General features: G+C 33.5%; 1 protein-coding gene across 1 annotated transcript; it reads right to left on the bottom strand.

Annotated features, from left to right (window-relative positions):
• Positions 1-1,165: 1,165 nt before the first annotated feature.
• LOC111059177 (prostaglandin E synthase 2) lies at positions 1,166-11,444 on the bottom strand. The gene is made up of 6 exons (XM_039429982.1): positions 11,030-11,444; positions 10,123-10,332; positions 8,193-8,398; positions 6,251-6,362; positions 4,353-4,453; positions 1,166-2,059 (listed from the first exon to the last, which is right to left on the bottom strand). The coding sequence occupies exons 1-6, from the start codon at positions 11,354-11,356 to the stop codon at positions 1,801-1,803; spliced, it is 1,215 nt and encodes a 404-aa protein (XP_039285916.1). The 5' UTR covers positions 11,357-11,444; the 3' UTR covers positions 1,166-1,800.
• Positions 11,445-11,492: the final 48 nt, after the last annotated feature.

Raw genomic sequence — 11,492 nt, forward strand, 5'->3', positions numbered from 1 at the left:
TTTTGGCAAAAATATGTGATCAAGTTTTGATAGTAAAGTGACAACTGCTTGCAGACTTAATTTATTGTGAAAGAATACTCCAGTTAGTGAGTAAATGTTTCATTTTTTTACAATTAGTTAAGTCTGCAAGTCGTAATTCTTGTATAATAAGTTGATGAAACATACAGCAGTTCGTAATGGATATAGTATATTTCGCACCTAGAGCAGAAAATGAGATTTTTCCGGCTCGAAATCGGTTTTCAAGTCCGAGGCTGTAGGCCGAGGACTAGAAAAGATTGAGAGCCGGAAAAACATTTTTGCCCGTGGTGCGAACGCTATTTTTCGCCACACACAAAAATAAACAATATATATATATATATAATATATATATATATATATATATATATATATATAATATATATATATATATATATATATATATGAGAATAATTATTATTGAACGAAAATCCTAAATAAATGCTGCAAATCACCCCGAAGACCTCTGCTACTGCAGACATTGACAACAGGGCTAATTCGGGGTGATTTGCAGCATTTATTTAGGATTTTCGTTCAATAATAATTATATATTAATTAGCATTTGAATAAATGCATTCTCTATTTAATTCCATATATATGACAATAGTTGTTTACTAAGCACTTCCGAAAGCAGAAGTGGAAGGTGATAGCTCTAGCAAATCTGAGGTAATCTGAAAATCAGGAAATTGTCCAAGTATTTTTATTTTTATTCTGATTTGTCTAAATAACCTAAAAGATGATGTTCAATTATGTGGGAGGTTGAGTTTATACTTTTTCATTCTTTCAAATGACAATAAGATGATATTATTATGTTTTAATTATTGAATAATGAACACAAATAATGAAAAATTTTTTGATCACCTTTCTTAGTTCCATGTTAGCGGCTGGAAAGGGTACTCTTTCCGGCCTAGGCCGGAAAGAAACCTGTTCTGACGTCAGACGAGAGTCGTCTGCAAACAATGTCTTTCAGATCTACGTAGGGACTGGAAAACAGCTGCTTTCTGTGCAGTGTGGCGAAAAATAAATTAACAAATGAGTGGTTCTATTAATTGTGAAATATTCTGATGGTATGTTCAAATCCAACGTTTATTGGCTCAATTAGATCTGCACAATGGAAAAGTTGACAGGTTCAAGAATAGATAAAACACCATTCATAAGTTAATTAACAAGCGTTTATTACATTAAACATAACAATATGATGTGTACTTTCTACAAGTTTGGAACAAGCTATATTAAGATTCACTTCAAACTATCAGCATTGATAGAACGGGAAGCTTTGATGTTGATGACACATTCATGATGCCGCATTCACATGTTGGCCCAATCGCTGGCCCAACCTGGTAAACCAACGAAGGCGAGTGAAGGTCAGCGCTGACAAACCACACTGGCGCTGGTCGACATTGGACTTCAATATACCAACATGTGGATGCGGAATTAGAAACTGTGGATGGCAACAAAATATCAATGTATCGAAAATATCGATATTTCGGGATCGATAAGTCGATATTTATACATCGATATTTTTGCAATAGAAAAGTTGTTTTCGATATATCGATATTTTGGAAAATCATTTTAAATTACTATAAAAATCGATCAATGTATCAAAAATATCGATAAGTCGATATTTATACATCGATATTTTTGCAATCGAAAAGTTGCTTTCGATATATCGATGTCTTGGAAAATCATTTTAGAATTACTATAAAAATCGATCTTATGATATCTTGACAATTTTTTCCAAAGCTTCAATTTCAACAAATGCCGACAGTGTAAAGTGGTGTAACTTTAGACAACATGCAAGCTCCCCTGGTGTTCGTGACAGGCTTGTTTCATGCGCGAGTACCAGCCGCCTATCTTGGTGTTGGCCAGCAAGTCTTTGAAAGCGGTGCATCCTTCGATGCTGCAGAGTACGCCGAAAACCGCCAAGTCAGCAAGATTGGGTCGCTGGCCGCCGTGGAAGGGGGTGCCCCGCTTGGCCAGCTCACGCACCCACACGTTGCATTCGTCGTAAAGTGACTGGCGCACGTCATTCTTCAAGTTGTACCTGCGACACACGATTTTTAATCAAATTTGGTATAAAATGGAATTTGATTGTGGTGTAGATGTTCAATCAGGGTTGAAATAAAATGAAATTTGATTGTGGTTAAAATGCATCTTTGGTGTACGGATTATAGATTGAGTGAAAGTTAATAAAAACAATATAAAACTTGTAGTACCCTTTTTATTTAATACATTTAAAACTTTAAAACAATTCAACGACTAGTTTCAACCTACTTTGGCCATTTTCAAGTTAATTAATTTAATTTAATCATTCAGAATTACACAACTTTCAGAAGTGTACCACAGGTTCATGCACAAAACGGTTCCAATTCTGATTTATACAACAGTCCAAATGTAGGTAGGTTATGTGTCACTTCAACATTCTTCAGTTACACACTCAATTTACAATTCAAAAACACACAAAAATCATTTTCAAATTAAAAAAATACTTCTAAATTAAATTAAATCAATTAAAATATTCAGAAAATTCCAAACTATGAAAATTTATATAAACTATAATTTATATACTATAAATAACTTAATAACTATACTATTAATAACTTATATGCTAAACTATAACTAAATTATATAAATTTATGTAAACTATTAAATTTTGTTAAAAATAGTAAAACGGTACTACAAGTTTCTATATTGTTTTTATTAATTTGAATAAAGTAGCCCATATAAGTGAAGTGATTTTATGAATGAAAGTTATATCTGGTCTTGATGCACGGTATTTGATTGTAGTATGGTTTATAGGTATATGAAGCCTATATTATGCCGCATCCACATGTTGGCCCAATGAAGGCCAATGTCGACCATCGTCAATGTGTGGATCAGCGGTTTACCAGTGCTGGCCTTCACTGGCATTCATTGCCCTACGTTGGGTTACCAGGCTGGGCCAGCGAGTGGACCAACATGTGTACTAAGCATAAATTACTCAATTTTCTTTTTAGGGCTACTGAAATTATTATTAAAACAATTAAATTTGTCAAATATCCTTTCATTTTATCACAAAACAACTAGTTTCAATTCTTCACATAGACTTAAAAATGGCTCTTGACGAGTTGAAACTAGATGTGATTTGATAAAATAAAAGGATGCTTGATAACGTTTATTGTGTTTCAGTAAATGTATATTGTATAGATTAGAGCTTGTATGAAAGGTCGTATGACTTGCCTTGACGCGCGGTAAAATTTAATAGCTATCTCAAGTCCAATATGTAATGTATTCATTTTTATTGGTAGAACTAATGACAGTCTCCATTTACAAAGAGCACACCAAATATTAAAAATATTGAAATATTTCTATCTTAATATCCCAATATATCTATCGGTATATTGTGGGTTACCAAAACATATCAATAAATTTGTGGGTTAAGTGGAAAAGGGGGCTCTTATTGCCTCAACTTCGCCCACATCACTTTTTGTAATGTTATAATGTGAAAATAAAAGACATTTATTTGACGCACATAAGATATAACACTCGATTCAGGTGGATCAGCTATCAGCTATTGGAGAAAGGACCCTTATTACATGGGCATAAGTTTTCAACGCCCTGCCGCAGATTGTCAAAGAGAGTGCTACTCATGATATATTTAAGAATAAATTGAAAGCTATTCTCATAAGCATAATTATGTCCCTATAAAGTTGATGAGTTTTTCGAGTTATTCCTCTATAGCTTGCTAATATCAGTATGTTTACTGTTAGTACTCCATTTATATAATAGGGTATCATTCATTATTCATGTTCTGTTAGGTTTGTTTCCATTTAGGGCCGGTTTCCGAGCTCGGGATCTAGCTAAGTCCTAGACTTTAAACAGCTGGAGTCAGAAAATTGGCTTTCCAAAACGGGGCGTAGTCGCAGCTTTTATAACAGTAGTCGTAGTTTTTATTTTCTTATTTCTATAATTGGAAACGTTTTTCCTTGACGAAATTGGACATTCCTAAATAATTCAAAATAGCTGAAACTTTACACTATTTTCTCTTTATTTTATTTTGTGTTCAATTTTTCGAAAATTTAATTCAAACGTGACTATGACAATGACTGCGACTACGCCCCGTTTTGGAAAGCCAATTTTCTGACTCCAGCTGTTCAAAGTCTAGAGCTTAGCTAAATCCCGAGCTCGGAAACCGGCCCTAAGAATAGTTGTGACATTTCATACATCACTGGAGCTCTACTCTGCTATGTGGTTTTATGTGAAATTATAAAATAAAATACTAATGTACTATCCGTACATTTTGTATAAGTTACTAAAATAAGATATTACTATCCTAAACATGTGTTATTAGTACTTACTTTTTCTGTAGACGTTTTCCAATCATCCACATTGCAAATGATCCAACATACACAACAAGACTGACTTCCCACCACGAGAACAGTCGTTTCCATTCACCCACCTACGAAAATTATAGATAAATTTCAATCAATTGATCAAACAACCAATAACAATTGAAAAACCAACATATTAAAAATATTGAACATTAATATTAAAAATTATCAACAATTAAACCAACAAATTATAAATATTCTGAAAATTTTGTGAAGTGAACAACTACAACTCTTAACCTATTTCGGACTATGTGTAACCTTATCTAAATTTGGGAGAGGAATAGCACAAGGTTAGCTTATTTTTTCTCTCCCTATCATTTTTGATGATGAACTTATTGTATGAATCAATAAAGAATACGGTATTGTATTGTATTTGTATTCAAGCATCATTAAATTCTATGAGATTCATTAAAATATGCGTTATGCCTGTAATTTATTTATTTGCTGACTAGAAATAAATTTGACACATATAAAAACGTTATTCTTAAATTTAAGGAAACTAAATCCATGTGAGTCTAGCATAAAACTGATGCAACTACAGATTATTTCAAAAGTGTCAAGTTTCTTGCAGTTGTCAGTGTCAGAATTGCTGCCGTTAAAAGAATCATTTGAATAATATTCTACTTATTATAGTATATTTTTATGGTAAAACTAAATTCATATAAAAAGTGCATCAGACATCATCTCAGTCATTCTATTGGAGGACATAATTGATGACTTAATCCTTCCAAAGAAAATTTACTGGCCCGGTTGCACAAAAGCCGGTTAAATTTTAACGGTGATTAATTTCACGAGAACCAATCATGGAAGGACTTTTTTGATAAGACGGCTTCTCTGATTGATTCTCGTGCAATTAATCACGGTTAAAATTTAACCGGCTTTTGTGCAACCGTCACACTGTACAGGAAATTATAGTTGGCCAAACGAAAATGGGTCCCTCAAGGTCAAAGCTTGCTCTTGACACCACCACCCGTCTCTACCAACACTGTTGCCACTTTGTACTAAGGGTGGCTAGTAAGAGAGAAAGTGAATGTGTGTGTGAGAGAGGGTGTGATAGTGAAGTATTGTTATTGTGGGGAGTATTGTTTGTCTTCTCTGGATTGTTAACTATGACGAGGACAATATAGTTCACAGTTTTACAAATGTATTGTAATGTATTGTATGGATGAAGATATAATGTATTGTATTGTATGAATGTATAAGCCTGGATGAAGTGTGATGGGAATCGAATGAGAATTCATGCAAATTGAAAAATGCAGAGTGAAGTGGGCACTACAAGAATATTGACTAAAATAAATAAAATTACATCACTCCACTTCCAATTGATTATTATAAAAGTCTTCAAGTAACCTTTATGAAGTAATAGCTCAGTTTATAAATAGTTGCATTTATAAAGCAAAATCTAATCATCATTATAAAATTGGATTTCTTGATGTCATGACTCAAGAAAGAGTTATACATTATACAATCATAACAATATTCTTTCCTTTATTTCATGATGTTGGAGGATATAGGGGATGATGGGAGGAGGTAACGGGGGATGTTATTGTTCTAACATCAAAGAATGACACAATAGAACTTTTGAACCTGACGTGCTCAAAAGAATTTGTGACAGGTATAGTGACGGAAAAGAGGAAGAGGGAAGATATGAGAAGGAAAGAGTGATGTTCAGGGTGTAGAAATATAGTCAATGTATATAGACTGGTCGAGTGAGGGGTGGACAACAGTGGCAACATTGCAGTGGCCTTGAGAGACCCATTTTCGCTTGGCCTACTATAGTAACAAGATATTATGTGTTCTTCAAAAGAAAACTCACTGTACTGGAAGTTATAAACAAAAGATACGTTACCTAAAAAAGAACTTACTTCAGAAAACCAATTGAACGATTCCAGTGACTCATCCATTGTCCTATATACATTTGGAGACAATGTATGAACTAATACACTATCAGCCCATTTCCTCCATTTTCTTTCGGATCTGAAAAGGAAACAAAAAAAGTTCTTTAGATAATCTCAATCTTTGTAGATATCACTGTTCTTGCACTATAGAAATTTTTCAAAGGTTATTTCAGACTTATTCTGCTACAGTGAGGTCCACGTTATAATGGCAGTGTTTGATTAGCAATGGTATTGCTATCCTTGTCTGTCATTCAGCAAAGCGGATAGCACTATCTCTTTCTCGCTTTGCTCTGTTGCCATATCGTCTTTTAACAATGTACAATTGATAATTAATCAACAAAATATTTCCTCTTAATTATGAAAAGTCATTATAAAATTATTGAAAAAAATATTTTTTTGTTCAATAAAATACAATTGATTATTTTAAAACGAGAATGAACCGTTAATATTACATCAATAAAACTGTATCAGCTATTGTCTATAGAAGGCATTGACAAGACAGAGGATCGGCAACGTTGCTCTGCTATCTTTCTCCACTGCCATTATAACGTGGACCTCACTATTGAAGGATTTCTTCAACAATAAGTCTTATCAAGTCAGTATCACGTATACTGTAGGATAAAGAAACTATTTTTTTTTTTTTTAAGGATGTACTTGATAATAACTTAAAATTTAAACTGAATTGCAAATTCAATTGCACGATAAGGTATCTAAAATAAGTCAACATTTTTAAAGATTTGCCGATATGAATTTGAAAAATCTTAATCATTTGTAGGTGGATATACGAGATTGGAAAATTTGCAGGATATGAGAGGAGACTGCTTTGCTTCTCTAAACGTGTTATTGTAAAATATTTAATAGGCTAGATTATTGAAACACCATAAACATTTTTGATAATAATTTTTATTGTTTCAATAATCAGTAGTACTGAAAATGAAAGTAAATATTTCATAGATTAATATACATTTTAGTTGTATTGAGAGTGACAGCTGAAGATGTGGCTGGTTAGGCCACGAAACCTTCTATTGTCAAGAATGTAATAGTATCTTACGTCGCAAGGACGGTAAGGAGCCTTTTGCAGGCGAGAATGATGTTTCTAGTCGAGGCGTTAGCCTCGACTAGAATTTTATTCGAGCACTGCAAAAGACATTCAAGTCCAAGTAACGTACACTATTTTTTGTCATAATAATCTAAAGAATAATATTTGAGAAATAGAAAACATTACCTGCTTGTACTGAAGTTACTACATGCATTCTATAAACATAACCTAGTTTACAAATTCCGAATCAGGAGTTTTGCGGAAGTTGACAAAACTTCCACGTGGAGCGCTGAAGGTTTTTTTGCAGTTTTGCTGTTCCAATTTCGGAACTAGGAAACATACTCGACTGTAAAGAATACATTATGATTTCATTACAGTAGAGTATGCTGTAATGGGAATCATATGTTTATTTGTTCTGCAAACAGCTGTTTACCGGCTAGATTTCATGCTTGGAAAACAGCTAAGATTGAATGAGTATGACAAAAATAATAAAAAAGTGGTTGGCAACATTACTTTGTGTACAGTATATTCATTATGGAAATAGATTATGGTCAAGGTTTTTATTCATTGTGATACATTCTGTGATTTATTTAAAGTACTATGTCAACCTTCAAAATTCAAAATCTTCATATCATTATTCCTGGATCAAAAATCAAGTGACGAAGCAGTGTGTGATTAAAACATAACCTCAACCTTTGGACAACATTAACTTTTTATCAAAATTTTTGGAGAGAAATAGTACAGGCTCAGCCTAGTTTTTCCTTCAATGTCATAATTATATTATGATTGTAGTATTTTGAACAATAAATGAACGAATAATAGATATACTTCAGGTGGAATTACTCAACTAAAATTGATAAACCAACTTACAGAACTGCGTTCTCTTTTTCCGGTGATCCCAAGTCCTTCTTAAACATGAGGAAGTACTTGTTCATGATGTCGGATTTGCGGTTTCCTTCGTCATCCCTGTATTCTATGGTCGGGTAGTAGCTCACCAATTCCATGAGATCAGTATAGCTATTGTCCTTCACATAGGAGCCGAGCGCTGATATTATCATCGAGCTGTCGTTCAGTTGCTGAAAACATACACAAAAAGTGTGATTAATTAGAGGAAATCAATAAATAAATAACTGGCAACAATGGACACCAGAGGAAATCAATAAATAAATAACTGGCAACACTGGACACCTCTCGAAATGAATAACTGGTATTTTCTCTCGAATCAGATAGAAATTAACAAATGAATTAGGAATTCTTCAAATAAAGATAGGTTTGAGTGCAAATAAACGAGTAAATTATGAGTATGCATATTTATTGGCGGAGAGATCCTATCTATATTACTAGGATATTTGAATATCTTCTCAAAGAGAGTGAGCGAAAGATTGATTGATCGCCTTTAATAAGGACGGAGTTAGGACTCCAGGTCCTCTCTGCCACACAACCCTTAAGAGAGAATAGACATAGGAGGGCGAAGTTAGGACGCAGTCGGCCCTCTCTTACACTTGGGAGAGAGAGAGAGAGAGAGATTGAAAGTTATAATTGATAACATTGTTTTGCATCTACATAAATATTGGCGGAGCTTTAATCATATCAATATCAATTCTTTAGAAAGAATATTCAAAATATCTCTTTTCTCAAAGAGATTGATTGATTGAGTACTTTATTTATGTAGATTACGATATATACTGGCTTATATACGTATATACAATAGCTTACAATACAGCAAAATTATAGATGAATTTACATAATATAGACTAAGAAAATAATTATTGAACTGTATATGATATAAAAGAAGCAATTTGGAATAACTATAGATAACATTGTTATGCATCTACATAGATTGGCAGAGCTTTGGACATATCAATGTCCATTCTTCGGAAAGAATATTAAAAATATCCTTCCCACTAACTCTCTACCAAAGAGAGGAGAGAGATAGAGAGAGGGTGAGAGAGATAGGAAGTTTGATTTGAATTAATTTTACAATTTGACAGTTATTGTATTTTAATGTTCTCATAGCTAGGCCTATTTGAATATTATTTATTCAACGTTCAAGTATTTTGTTAGAACTATTTGAAAGTTTAAATCAAAGAATCACTATAGTCCGAGAGATATTACTTTTTACACGGCTATCTCTCGAAGACAAAGAGGACCGATGTTCTTTCCTTCACTAATCACTCTCACTATCAAACAGAATTGCCCCTACTCTTGTGTCAGCATCCAATTCTGCGCAGCATGCTTACTCCTCTCCAACACTCTGTCCATACTACACTGTGGAAGGAGAAATCGGTTCCCTCTGTTCATGTTAAAAGCGATATCTCTCAGACTATAGCTTTATGTGTCTGAAATGGAATAATATTTTATTGGGGAGAAGCCCTAACTGTGCTGACGTCACACGAATGCACTACGGCTTTGTTTACGGAGGTAGAGTGCCACAGGGCTTCTGGTGGAAATAAAAGTGTGCTGCTGATTATTTGTATTTATTTTTAAGTCTGCCTTTCTCAGTTTAAAGTCTATTTAGAGCGTTGTTTCTTCTGAAACTAATAATTGAGGATTGAAAGGAAGGTAGTTATATGAAATACACTTCAATTATATTATATTATATAATAGTAAATTATGGGTTAGTTTGAAAAGACTTCAATTGAATTCGACCATCCTAAGATGACGGCATTGCAATGACATGAGATTTGTTCACTAGTTCTCACTGCTAAAGTTTCGTAAGACAACATCATAGTGAGGCGGTTCAATTTGATAGAATCTTTGTAAAACTGGCATAATAAAAATAATTATATTTTATACTAACTTGATATCCATCCTTGACCTTGATGAGTACGATTGGTACTTTCCTGTACTCGGACCACTTGATCTGTTGTCTCAAGACTGGATTGACTTCAACCACATCATAGGAAATGCCATGGTAGTCCAGGAAGGCTCTCACTTTACAGCAGAATGGGCAGGTTGGGTACTGGAATAGGATGATCTTCAAACCTGATGCATCTGTATCAAACACCACCTGGAAAAATGTTTGATTTTTTATTATAAGTAGGAAAACAAAATTAGCAGTTGAAACAAAATTATCACCTACACAACTAAATTAGCAGTTGATTGTTGACTTTATCTTAATAAAATAAAGAATAAAAACTCTGGAATAACAGGTGACCTACTACATTCTTGATATGATAATGAAAGTAGGACCTACTTTTCAATAAAATATATAGGTTACAACAATAATGATCAGTAGCGTAGCCAGATTTTGAAATGATGGGGGGTGGGGTTGACCAAAAATGTTGAGCCTCAATCTAGTGAAATTGATGAGGGGTAGAGTTCTCTTAGATTTTTGGGTCTCTTTTTCGGGCTTATGTGGGGTTGTAACCTGGAAACTCCCCCATTTGCTACGCCACTGCAAATTATTATATATTTATGTTGCATAACTATGCGCAATCAGGCATATTCTATTTAAAATAGTATTTTTCACAGTAAATTCACTTGAGGAAGGTATTGCATTATGCTCATCTGACAATAACTTACAAAAATTATAAGTTAAAACATGATACGATTGAAATATTTGGTTTTTCAATATTAATACAAATTGGTGTAGCCTATTGAATTTTCAACACTTTAAGCTCTCTGGAATTAATGTTGTAGAAAAAATGTTAAAAGTTGAATTAATAAAATCAATAAAAACAAGAAACTTGAATGAGGAAACTTACCCTCCTGGAAACTTCAACATCAGGCAAAGCTTTCAAAAAATGTTTCTCGTTGTTGGAATCAGGGGCTTTGAGAGGTCGTCCCCGATCTACAATATCAGTATAAGAATAATATCCTCCAACAGCAATTCCAGCACCCAATCCTATCATTGCCGAATAGAGAAATCTTTTCGATTTAGCGGGTGCATGGATCTTTACATTGTTACTTGTTGTGATGGGTCTTTTTGGCAATTTCAGTTGAAATGATCGGATGTCCTCTGAAAACCTGATACACCTTTTAGAATTATTGAGAGTAGTACAACGACAAACATTTGAAAATAATGACATCATTCCAGTAAAAGAGATGTCTAAAATTTCAATGTACACACTACAATTATTTCAATCTAACCTCACAAAATTCCTGGTTTCTAGTTTGACCTTGAACATAGGATCATATGATTATAGTCAGCTGGCTTTGCATTTGCAC

Source organism: Nilaparvata lugens, chromosome 6 (genome assembly GCF_014356525.2).
Source record: "Nilaparvata lugens isolate BPH chromosome 6, ASM1435652v1, whole genome shotgun sequence".
Taxonomy (NCBI): Eukaryota; Metazoa; Arthropoda; class Insecta; order Hemiptera; family Delphacidae; genus Nilaparvata; species Nilaparvata lugens.